The sequence below is a fragment of the Rhinopithecus bieti genome, unplaced genomic scaffold, assembly GCF_001698545.2.
Source record: "Rhinopithecus bieti isolate Rb0 unplaced genomic scaffold, ASM169854v2 scaffold_49381, whole genome shotgun sequence".
In the NCBI taxonomy this organism is placed as follows: domain Eukaryota; kingdom Metazoa; phylum Chordata; class Mammalia; order Primates; family Cercopithecidae; genus Rhinopithecus; species Rhinopithecus bieti.
In genome coordinates this window covers 264,850-278,235 of record NW_016819572.1, presented here as the reverse complement: position 1 = coordinate 278,235, position 13,386 = coordinate 264,850, and the positions used below count along the sequence as shown (strand labels likewise).

At 38.1% G+C, this 13,386-nt stretch overlaps 1 protein-coding gene across 1 annotated transcript in view; it reads left to right on the top strand.

The window, feature by feature from the left end:
• Window positions 1–13,386, top strand: part of NAALAD2 (N-acetylated alpha-linked acidic dipeptidase 2) — a 60,235-nt gene that overhangs the window by 3,883 nt on the left and 42,966 nt on the right. The window contains 1 exon segment of the mRNA XM_017859058.1: window positions 12,031–12,077. Within this exon segment, the coding sequence (XP_017714547.1) occupies window positions 12,031–12,077 (47 nt within the window).

Here is a 13,386-nt window from a genome sequence, read left to right as displayed (position 1 = left end):
TGTTTTTTTTTTTTTTTTTAATGTCTCTTTAAACCACTCTTGGGGTGAAATCTGTTAGAATGTTATAAAAGTAGGTCTTTCTTCCCTAACTTTACATAACAAAAAGTATCTGGTTGGCTTATTGAGAGATGTTTCAACTTCATGTAACTTTGGATCTAACTGAATGTTATTCTTTGTTCATCAGTGCCTGGGTTTTAATCAGCAATTTTTTAGCTACCATATTCTGTCAGAGAAAGTTAGATGCTGGTTGACTAAGTGATTTAGTGGAAAAGTGATCCAAGTGTCTGATTCTGTCTGCCAAAAGTTAAACCTTTATCCCATCTTGCAGGTATAAGTTTGTTATTGACAAATAAGACAAAATGAAACCAGAAAGAGTCATTGCAAATCCTCTAGCTTCTAACCATGAAAAACAGTGGAAATCGGGGGAGTGATCATAAACTCCTTAAGAACAATGGCCATAGTATTTATTTCTGTATTCAGACTCTTTCAATGGGTGTTTTTTTTAAAAATCAGCATTAGTGAAGTGTAATTTACATAAAAGAAACTGCATCCCTATGAACCCTACAATTTCAGCGTTGTGACAGATGTATGCTATACTGAACAAACCGCCTCCTCCATCATGCTACAAAAATATTCCATTATGCCCTTTGCAGTTTATTCCCCACCCCCCTCCATCTCTGGCACTAGGCAATCACTAATACATTTTATGTCACTGGAGATTCATTTGCATTTTCTAGAATCTTATTTAAATGGAATCATATGGTACATGCTCTTTTGTATCCAGCTTCTTTTACTCAGAATAATGATTTTGAGATTCATCTAGATTGTTGCATGTATTAGTAGTTCATTATTTTTATTGCTGACTAGAATTCCATTGTATGGATATACTGCAATGTGTAGTTGATGGAAATTTGGGTTGATTATAGTTTTTGACTATTGTGAATAAAGCTGCTGTGAACAGATGTTTACAAGTCTTTCTGTGGATATGTGGTTTTATTTCTCTAGAAATGATTGAGTTTGATAAGTTTAACTTTTTAAGAAAATGCCTAAGATAAGTGAAAATGGTTGCATCATTTTGCATTTCTACCCCAAAGTAAGGAAATCAGTATTCCAAAGAGATATGTGCACTCTGATGTTTATCACAGCAGTATTCACAATAGCCAAGATACCGAATCAACTTGATGATCAACTTCCATCAACAAATATTATGGTGTATATACAGGATGGATTATTACTCAGCATAAAAAAGAAAAAAATCCTATCATCTGTAGAAACATGAATGGAACTAAATGTCATTATATTAAGTGAAATAAGCCAGGCACAGAAAGATACATATTGCATGATCTAACTCATATGTGGGAGCTAAAAAAAATTGATCTCATGGAGATAGAGAATAGAATGATGGTTACCAGAAACTGGAAGGGCAGTGAGGAGGGTGGACAATACTGAGAGGTTGGTTCAATGGGTACAAAAATATAGTTAGATAGAAGGAATAAGATCTAGTATTACATAGCACAATAGGGCAACTATAGTTAACAATAATTTACCATATATTTCAAAATAACTAGAGTGCACTTGAAATGTTCCGAACTCAAAGAAATGATAAATGTTTGAGGTGATAGATATCCTAATTACCCTGATTTGATCATTACTTATTGTATGTTTGTATCAAGATATCACATATACCCTATACATATGTACAAGTAGTAGGTAGCCATAAAATTTAAAAATAAAGAAATAAATTTAGAAGTCTATTCACAGCTTTGGCTTATTTTCTATTTAGATATATGTTGTTTTCCCCCTGTGGAGTTTTTTGTTTGTTGTTGTTGTTGTTTTGAGACAGAATCTCACTTCATCACCCAGGCTGGAGTACAGTGGTGTGATCTCAACTCACTGCAACCTCCATGTCCTAGGCTCAAGGGGTTCTCCCACCTCAGCCTCCTAAGTAGCTGGGACTACAGACATGCATCACCACTTGCAGCTAATTTTTTAATTTTTATTTATTTGTTTATTTTTGTTGTTGTTGTGATTGGTAGAGACAGGGTCTCATTATTTTGCCCAGGCTGGTCTTGAACTCCTGAGCTCAAGTGACCCACCCACCTCACCCTCTCAGAGTGCTAGGATTATAAGCATGAGCCACCATTCCCAACCCCCCTATGGAGTTTTTAGAGTTCTTTATATGGAGTGGACTCTTGAATAATGTGGGCATAGGGTGCTGACCCCTCCATGCAGTCAAAAATCCACATATAACTTTTAACTCCCCCAAAACTTAACTATTAATAGCCTACTAGTGACCTTAGCAATAACATAGACAATTAACATGTATTTTGTATATGTATTATATGCTGTATTCTTACAATAAAGTAAGCTAGAAAAAATAAAATTATATTAAGCAAATCGTAAGAAAGAGAAAAAACATTTACTATTCATTAAGTGAATGTAGATTTTCATAAAGGTCTTCCCACAGTCTTCATATTGAGTAGGCTGAGGAGGAGGAGGAAGAGAAGGGTTTGGTCTTGCTGTCTCGAGGATGGCAGAGGCAGAGAAGGTAGAGAAGGGGAGGCAGGAAAGGCAGTCACATTCCATTTAATTCTTAGACATCATGTCTGGTTTTACTTTTCTTTTCTCTAAACATATTTTATACACTACCAGTTCTTCTTCCAGAATTTGCTTTAGTTTTAGTGCCCGTATCGTATAAAGGACCTTTTTGTAAAAGAAGTCAAAGGCAGTCTTTAATAATGTAAAACCTTCTGCCAGATTGTCTAATGTCATCTTGTTTTCTGGCATTGCTTCTTCTGTCTTCTTCCTCATCATCTGGTACTGGTTTAGAAGTACTCATCTCCATCAAATCATCTTCTGTTAATTTTTCTGGTGTCTGTTACCTTTGAATTTTTCCAAGATTACTAACATGAAACTCTTCATCCCTCAACCTGTTTTACTTTTTTTTTTTTTTTTTTTTTTTTTTTTTTTTTTTTTTTGAGACGGAGTCTCGCTCTGTCGCCCAGGCTGGAGTGCAGTGGCCGGATCTCAGCTCACTGCAAGCTCCGCCTCCCGGGTTTACGCCATTCTCCCGCCTCAGCCTCCCGAATAGCTGGGAGGCGCCCGCCACCGCGCCCGGCTAGTTTTTTGTATTTTTTAGTAGAGACGGGGTTTCACCGTGTTGGCCAGGATGGTCTCGATCTCCTGACCTCGTGATCCGCCTGTCTCGGCCTCCCAAAGTGCTGGGATTACAGGCTTGAGCCACCGCGCCCGGCCCACAATCTCTTTCATGATTACCTTATTTGGTTCTGTCATCAATCCCGTGAAGTCATGTACAAAATCTGCACACAGTTTGCTTTAGCAGGAATTTATTGTATTGGGCTTGATGGCTTTCACAGCATTTTCTATAACAATGATGGCATCTTCAACGGTGTTAATTCTTTCAGAATTTCATGATGTTCTATTGGGGTTCTCTTCCATAGGACTGACAATCCTTTCAACAGAGTGCAATGAGCCTTAAAGATTCTTATTATGACGCCTTGATCTAGGGGGCAAATTAGAGAGATGTGTTTGGGGGCAAGTAGACTACTTGATCTCAGGGTTTCTGGGTAGCCAGAGGTGTCTTCCAATACCAAAAGAACTTTAAAAGGCAGTCCCTTCCCGGCAAGGTATTTCATGACTGCAGGAACAAAGTACGGGTGGAATCAATCTAAAACATGGGTTTCTGTTGTCCAGGCCTTCTTGTTGTACAACCAAAACGCTGAAAGCTGGTGTTTATCTTTTCCCTTCAAGGCTTGGGGGTTAGCAGCTTCATAGATAAGGGCAGTCCTTATCATAAACCCAACTGCATTTGCACAAAACAGTAGAATTCTCCTATCCCTTCCTGCCTTAAATCTCAGTGCTTACATCTCTTCCTTAGTCATAAATATCCTTTGTAGCATCCCCCTCCACCCCCAGAATAGGGTACTTTCATTTGCATTAAAAAACCTGTTCAGGCAGATATCCTTTCTCCTCAGTAATTTTCTTCATGTCATCTGAGAACTTGTCTACTGCCTCTTGGTGAGCAGAAGCTGCTCCTCCTTTAAAAGTTAAACTTCTTTCTAAATTTATCAAACCATCTTTTGCAGGCATAGGATTCTCCACCTTTACCTTTCTTTTGCTTTAAATTATCATAGAATGACTTTTCTTTTTCTCAAATCACATTAAGTAGAGTCTATAGATATGCCTTTGTTATAGCAATCCTATACCCACATAAAAGCTACATTTTCAATACAAGAGAAAAAGGTAATTTGCAAAAGTACAAGGTTTTCACACGTGTTGGCACAGCTGCCATGACTGCTTCACAAATTATTCCTTTTTTTTTTTTTTTTTTTAACATTAGTCCTTATGCTGGATTTATCTTGAAAACGGAGGGCAATCACAGCTGCAGACCTCAATCTATGGTATAGCAAGCAGTTCATCTTTTTCTTATAATGTTTCATTAATGGCGCTTTGTATGGATCCCATGGTGTTATTCAAGGTTTACAGTGTTGTAGTAAACATGGTGAGAACTACATGAGAACCATGAGACATCATTTTTTTTAAAACTTCCACAAGCCATTTACGGGAGAAAGAAACTGTTCATGTAGTGATGGTTAGGGAGATGATTAGCATCACACAGTGGTTTAAGCAGATAGTCACCGCAGGAGCTCACTGCAAGAGCAATAAGCTGTGGCTACAAAAGTATTACTGTAGTACACAATGTATTACAGTTAATTTTACATAATTATGATTTTATATTGTATCTTTATGTTTCTTTACATTTCTGTAGACTGCAAATGGCACCATGTAGTCTGTAAGTGTATGAATACGTTTTGATACATTTTAACTTTTTATAATAGATTAATGTTATTTTAAAATAGTAAATGATAAAATAGATATTATTTGCATGTACTTCACGCATTCATGACAAACCTCTTCTTACTTTTTAAATATTTCTAGGCTATGTGGTTCATTTATGAGTTTTTTAAAAATTGCTGCAAATCTCAAAAAAAAATTCCAATATATTTATTGGAAAAAAAATGATATAGAAGTGGACCCATGCTGTTCAAACCTATGTCGTTTCAAGGGTCAACTCTACTCTAGATATAAGTCTTTTGTTGGAAATGCAATGAACAAAAATATTTTTTTCCAGTCTATAATTTGTCTGTTTGTCCACCCTTATTTGCAGATCAGAAGTTAAAACCTTATTTTGATGAGGTTTAATTTATCAATTTTTCTCTTTTGGATCATGCTTTTGGGTTCATATCTAAGAACTCTTTGATCTGGCCTTTGACCAATTTTGTCTTCTTTTTTCCCCCAAAGGTTTAGAATTTACCTTTTACATTAAAGTTTCTGAACTATTTTGAGTTATTTTGCGCATAAGGAAAGGTTTAGGTTGAGTTTATTCTTTTGCTTAAGAATGTCCAGTTGCTCTATCACCATTTGTTAAAATGTTATCCTTCTTTCATTTAATTGCTTTTGCATCTTTGTTAAAAATTGATGGGGCTTATTTGTGTGAGTCTATTTCTAGATTCTCTCTTCTGTAGAGACAGAGTCTTATTCTGTTTCTGAGTTTTATATTCTGCCCTATTGATCCAGTACCGTGCTGTCCTGATTATGAAAGTGATATAGTAGATTTTAACAAAACATAGAATGATTCCTCTTACCTTATTCTTTTAAACTATTATTGTAGCTATACTATATCCCTTACCTTTTCATTTAAAATATATAATAAACACATATTTGTCTAAAAACTATTGGTGGAGTTTTGATAGGAATTACGTTAATCCTATAGAGCAATTTGGGAATTATTGACATTTTTGCTATGTCCAGTCTTCTATTACATGAACATGGTATGTTTCCAATTGTAGATCATCCTTCTTTTATCAGCATTTTGTAATTTGCATTAAGCAGATGCTTTATATGCTTTGTTAGATTTACATCTAAGTATTTCATTTTCTTTGGAGCAAATGCAAATTTGCAAATTTGTTTTAATTTCACTTTCCACATACTCTGTTGTTAGCATATAGAAATACAGTTGTGTTTGTGTATTGATATTGCATCCTGTGACCTTGCTGAACTCTAAGAAGGTTTTGTTTGTTTGTTTGTTTTGATTTTGGGGGTGTTTTCTGAGACAGTCTTGCCATATTTCCCAGGCTGGTTTCAAACTCCTGGGGTGAAGCGATCCTCCCACGTTGGCCTCCCAAATTTCTGGGATTACAAGTGTGAGCCACTGGACTTGGCTGGAAGGTGGGAAAGAATTTGGTTTGTTTTTGTTTGTTTTGGTTTGTTTCTTGTAGATTCATTGGAATTTTCTATGTAGACAATAATGTCATCTTCAAAAAGGGAACGTTTCATTTCTTTTACTTTCTAATCTGTGTGCCTTTTACTTTTTTAAGGAAAGTTGCCTCTTTGTGCTGACTGGAACTTCCGTTACTCTGTTGAATAAGAGTAGTAAGAATGGACATTCTTTTCTTTTTTCTGGTCTTAAGGAGAAAGATTTAGTTTCACCATTAAGTATGGCGTAGCTGTCGGTATTTTGTTGATGCTCTTTGTCAAGAAAGCTCCCCTCTATTCCAAGACTGCTGAGGGTTTTTTCATGAATGGGTGTTGAATTTTGTCAAGTGCGTTTTCTGTATCAATTCATATGATCATATTATTTTTCTTTTTTAGCTGGTCGTTAGGGTAATTCCTTTATTTCTTTACTAATTTGGGAGGGGGTCAGATTTAATCCAGAGGTATGTTATAGTTTTCTCCACGAATGCGAAATTGTCTATTTGTCCCATTAATTTGGTCACTTTTTGCTCTATGTATTCTGAGGCTCATTCATTAGGCATATACACATGGATGTTGTTACGTCTTCAAAACAGAATGACCTTGTATTTTTATGAAATGTGCTTCATTATCTTTAGTAATAATGTTTTGGTTTTTTTTTTTTTAGTAATAACGTTTTAAAATCTATTTTATTTCATATGGATGGAGCCATGTCAGCCTTCTAATACTTATGTTTATATAGGATGTCTTCTTCCATCTACTTACTTTTAACTATCAATTTCATTAGAATTAAAATGTACACTCTATAGAGAGAACACAATTGTTACTTGCTGTTTTATCCATTTTTGTAATCTTAATTTAAGTACGCCCTCTGTGGGCAACATATAATAGATATTTGCTTTTCTGTCCACTCTGGTAATCTCCGCCTTGTGAGTGTTTAGTCCATTAACATATAATATAGTTATTGATAGATATAATTAAACTTAAGTCTGCCACTTTATGGTTTGTTTTCTGTTTTCTTTCTGTACTTTTACTCATTTTCTGACTTTTTGATAGTGGGGAAAATATATGAAATTTTATTTTATTTCAATTTATCTTTTGGCTATACCTCTTTGGCTATACTTTTTAGTGGATACTCTAAAGGTTATATTACACATATATAATGTTTCACTGTATGCTTAAATTTACTACTGTCACTTAATATAAAATGGAGAAACTCACATTTCTGTATGTCTATTTACTCTCTCCTCCACCATCCTTTATAAAGTAGCTGTCATATGTATCATACATACATGAAATATAAACCTCAAAAAATGCTATATTAATGTTATTATTATTATTATTTTATTTTTTTTTTTTTTTTTTTTTTTTTTTGAGGCGGAGTCTCGCTCTGCTCCCCCGGACTGGAGTGCCAGTGCCAGATCTCAGCTCACTGCCAAGCTCCGCCTCCCGAGTTTACGGATTTCCTGCCTCAGTACCTCCCGAGTACTGGGATACAGCGCCGGCCCGCCACTTTCGCCTCCGGCCTAGTTTTTGTCTTATTTTTAGTTAGAGACGGTCGCGTTTCACCGTGTCTAACCAGGATGGTTCTCGCATTCCTGCACCTCGTGATCCGCCCGTCTCGGCCTCCCAACAGCTGCTGGGGCGAACGCCGAACTACAGGCTTGAGCCACCGCCGCCCGTCCTAATGTTATAATTTTGTTCTTCGAACATTTATATGTATTGTAAACCAATTAAAGTTAAAATTAGTATTTCATGTTTCTTAGATATTTATCTTTTTTGATGCTTTTGATTTGTTTCTGAAGATTTAGGTTGCCCTGTGCTATTTCTGTTGAGTCTGAATAACTTCCTTAAGTATTTCCTGCAATGTGGATTCTGATGGTGACAAATTCTTAGTTTTTCTTCATCCATAAAATTCTTTACTTCAACTTTATTCTCTAAACATATTTTTCCTGAATATAGAATTCTGGGTTGACTCTGCTAACACACATGAAGTTTTTAGAACTTTAAATGTTTCACTGTCTTCTAGCTGCTGTCATCCTACGAGAAGTTTAGTCATTAAATCATATAACATGTATCATTTTTGTCTTTGATTTTCAGCAGTTTTACTATGTGTCTAGGTATAGTTTTCTTTAAATTTAGCCTGTTTGGGCTCTCTGAGCTTCTTGACAATGTAAATTTATGTCTTCCATTATTTTAGAAAGGTCTTGTTTATTATTTCTTAAAATATCTTTCTGCACCATTCTTTGTCTTCTTTTCTTCTAATACTCCAGTTAAACCCTACAGACAAATACACCCAGTGAAGTATATACACTACAGTTAACAGACAATCCCTGACTTATGACTGTTTGATTTAGAATTTTTCAACTTTATGATGGATTTATCAGGGTACTAAATGCATTTTCAATTTAGTAATATTTTTGACTTTCAATGAGTTTATAGGGACATAACCTCACCATAAGTTGAGTAGTATCTCTATTTTCTACCCGTCTGTGCTGTAACAACAGATGGGTGATGAGATCACAAGGTTCCATGTTAGTGTCTATGGATGAACTTAAGAGAGCTATTGTAATGAGGAATAAATCAGCTATAATGTTCTTACTAAATTTCGGCTATTTATTATCAAGGCACATCAGATATCAAGAGGTTAATTCAAAATGTCTGTTTTGGGGTGCTTTTTTGGTGATACAGGAAAAGAATGAGTAGGAATGAACATCACTTGAAGAGAGACTCAGTCTACATATAGCTCATGCAATGCAGTAGAATGGCAGAGGTTTTTTGTTGTTGTTGTTGTTGTTGTTGTTGTTGTTGTTGTTGTTGTTTTGAGACAGACTCTTGCCCTGTTGCCCAGACTGGAGTGCAGTGGCACAATCTCGGCTCCCTGCAACCTCCACCTCCCGGGTTCAAGTGATTCTCCTGCCTCAGCCTCCTGAGTAGCTGGGATTACAGGCTCCCACCACCACACCTGGCTAGTTTTTGTACTTTTAGTAGAGATGGGGTTCGCCATGTTGACCAGGCTGGTCTCAAACTCCTGACCTCAGGTGATCCACCCGCCTTGGCCTCCCAAAGTTCTGGGATTATGCGTAAGTTGATAAGCAATCTTTGAATGGTTTTCATGATGATTAAATATCTTGTTGTTGTTGTTTTTTCTTTCTTTTGCATCCAACCAAATACAAAAATTACACACCAAGAATGATGACAAGAACAGGGATAGTGGGAAATACAGCATATTAGGGGCCTCCAACTTTAATGAATGAAGAGGCATGACCTAAAGTTTTGTAGATGACAGTGCCTAGAAGGTGTAGTGGGTGATGACTTTTGGTGTAAGCTTCAAAAAAGCTGCTAGTTTGGAAAGAAGAAGAATGAGATACATTTGAAAGAGCCAGTGGAGAGTAAGAAGGCCTCCTAGCTGAACTTTAGTCATGAGATATGTGGGGTCATGGGAAATAAAACAGCCTGCAGGTTAGCAGAGTCCTCAGAGGAAATCAGTTAAGACAAGGAGGTTGGCTGGGCGTGGTGGCTCACACCTGTAATCCCTGCACTTTGGGAGGCCAAGGACAGTGGATCACCTGAGGTCGGGAGTTTGAGACCAGCCTGTTCAACATAATGAAACCCCACCTCTACTAAAAATACAAAAAATTAGCTGGGCATGGTGACGTGCACCTGTAATCCCAGCTACTCAGGAGGCTGAGGCGGGAGAATCGCTTGAACCTGGGAGGCAGAGGTTGCAGTAAGCCGAGATCGTACCACTGCACTCCAGCCTGGGCAAAAAAAGCAAAACTCCATCTGGAAAAACAAATTTAAAAAAAGAAAAGAAAGACAAGGAGGTCAGGGAAACATTCAGGGAAGGTGCTGAAGATATAGGCTAATTGTTGATTGCAGATCTAAAGGGTTAATGAAAACAGCAGAAGAGTTTAGAAGGCAAAGGAGGGCTTGAAGATTGAGTTAAAGGGCTTAAATGTGGGAACAATTTTATTTCTCCCAGCCACTTTCTTATTAACAGAGCCTCAACTGTGCGTGTTCTCCCTCCCTCAGGAGGGTATGTGTTCAGTAAAGGTTACCTTCCTCTGAGCCCAGGAATCTCTTGATTGGTTTGAAAAGGGGTAAATGACCCTATTTTGCCTAATGAAATGGGAGAAAAACTTAGCTAAGATCTTCTACAAAAATGTTCCTTTGTTAAACACAAAAGAAGGAATAGTTATTCTAGTTTGTACTTGTTTCTCCTGAAGTTACTGGGTGAATATGTATGCCTGGAGCTGTAATGCCCATCTTGGGACCATACGGAGAAATTCTGATATAAAATAAAGGATGTTATACCTTTCTACTCTTGTTCTGTACTTCTCTATTTCATTTCAGGGGGTTCTTGAAAATATGGGAGGCAAAAAAGTTCATGGCTAATCCTTCCTCCTAATTTAAATAAATTTTTTTTTCTAATTACAAGAATCATATCTGCTCTTTGTAGAAACTAAAATAATGAATTGTATAAATTAGAAATTAAATGTCTCTGTTTTGCTTTTTTATTCCTATACATATAAAATAACTTCCATCTGAACACATATGTACTTTTAAAAAATAAATATAGTAAGAAATTAAACATCTGATACGTTCAGTTTTCATTTTATGATATAGAGAAGGACATCTTCTCAGAGAAGATGATGCTTGAAGAGTCCTTATGGATGATTAATAGTTTGGAGATAAGAAAGGAGAATGATTAGAAGTGGTAATAGAGGGAGAGTCAGGTAGATGGGACAATATTTTTGGCTGAGATAAGACATTGTGCAAAAGTATTAAAGATCTAAAAGGTATTAAAGATCATAATCATTTTATGAGAAAAGTAAGTATACTCAGTGACAGAGAGCAGAAAAGTTTATAAGAGAATGATGGGAAATTAATCTGAAAAGACAGAAGAGAGGCCCTAACCTAAAAGTGCTTTAGATGCCGTGTTAGAGGTGGAACTTTTTTTTTTTTTTTTTTTGAGACGGAGTCTCGCTCTGCCGCCCAGGCTGGAGTGCAGTGGCCAGATCTCAGCTCACTGCAAGCTCCGCCTCCCGGGTTCACGCCATTCTCCTGCCTCAGCCTCCGGAGTAGCTGGGACTACAGGCGCCCGCCACCTCGCCCGGCTAGTTTTTTGTATTTTTTTAGTAGAGACGGGGTTTCACCGTATTAGCCAGGATGGTCTCGATCTCCTGACCTCGTGATCCGCCCGTCTCGGCCTCCCAAAGTGCTGGGATTACAGGCTTGAGCCACCGCGCCCGGCCTTGAACTTTAACTCTTTAGCCATCTCTTGGTGTGAGTCAGTGTCCTACAAGGATGACCCCAAAGTCCTGCCTGCCCTCTCCTCTCTTAGCTATACTTGTGTCATACTCCTGCAGCCTGACTCCTCCCATTTTTGTCTGAGTCATTTCCTCTTTCCTTCATGGTACCAAAAAGCACAATCACCTAGCAGAAGCACAACAGCCTAACTAGAATATGCACATGAGTTAATTCAAGGTCCTACTTAATCCAAGACATCTCCATCTTCATTCCTATGATTATGAGTCCCACGTGACCAGCCCAGCCAGATGAGGAATGCAGCACCTCACTTTCTTCCTGGTGATAACGTGGTGAAATCATGCTAACTTCGATAAGAGGTAGTATTAGGGATACAGAAAAAGAGGACTGGCTAACATGAAAGGTCATTTCTAGGAGGTCCCAAAGACTGCAAAGCTCCCTTCCTTCACTCATTGTTCTAAAACTGCACCTATCTCATTCCCATAGCTCAAGGCTTTGATCCTTGTTAATATAGAGATGCTCCTTGGCCATATGTGGGTGCTAATGCCTGTAATCCCAGCACTTTGGGAGGCTGAGGCAGGCAGATTGCTTGAGCCCAGAAGTTTGAGACCAGCCTTGGCAACACAGCAAAACCCCATCTCTACAAAAAAATAGAAACATTAACCAGATATGTGGGCTGCGCACCTGTAGTCCCAGATACCCAGGAGGCTGAGGTGGGAGGATCACTTGAGCCCTGGAGGTCAAGGCTGCTGTGAGCTGAGATCGCACCACTGCACTCCAGCCTGGTCAACAGGGCGAGATGTTGTCTTAGAAAAGGAGAAGAGGCAATGCTCCTAATAAGAGTAATAGTTTAACTGTAATCAGCTATTTATATCTCGGGGTGAATGATGGATCAGGGTTATATTTTGTTTCAAGTGTAGTAGAAGAGTGTGGGAACTGAGATGGGCAGAAGAGGTGATATAGGAACAGACACAGAATTTGTTTAGACCAAAGGCAAACCTCACAGCTTTTTTGGGTTGTGAGGGCACAAAAAGGTACCTAATCATTTCCTGTGGCTTCATTCCAGTGAGATATCCACGTTGGAACTCACTGTGATGTGCCAGGAGCTGTGGGCTGCACAAAAAAGAAGTGTGGTGCCTCTCCTGTGTGTTTCCAGAGGTGGTAGGGTTTATTCCCAGAGTCTGAGTCCTTCTTTCCCCTCTGTGTTCTCACTACAGAGATAAGCAAACCATGATCATAGCCAGTGGGGGACCGAAACCACAACCTTATTTATGGCCAGGAAATCCCCTAGCTTCTCCCAAATGCAGGGCTTCTGGTTCTATGGGCTGAAGAGCACTGCTTGGGCCTGAGGCCTTACCTAGCAGCTTTGCAGCTCACTGGCAGAACTCAGAGAGAGTGATGGGAACATCGCTATATCAAGACTGTAATGGTTAATTATATATCCATAATTATTGACTGGGTTAAGTGATGCCCAGATAGCTATAAAGCTTTCTCAGAGTACCTTTGAGAGTGTGTCTGGAAGAGATGAGCATTTGAATCGGTAGTAATGAAGATCTACCCTCACCCATGTAGATGGCCATCATCCAATCAGTTGAGAGCCTGGATAGAACAAAAGGCAGAGGAAGGGTGAATTTGTTCTCTCTCCTGTTGGAGCTGAGACATCCATCTTCTGCCCTCAGACATTGGCACTCCTGGTTCTCAGGCTTTCAGATAATTACACCACTGGCTTTCTGGGTTCTCCAACTTGCAGATAGCAAATCATGGGCCTTCTCAGCCTCCATAATCATGTGAGCTAGTTCCTATAATTAATATATGTTATATATATATATATATATATATATA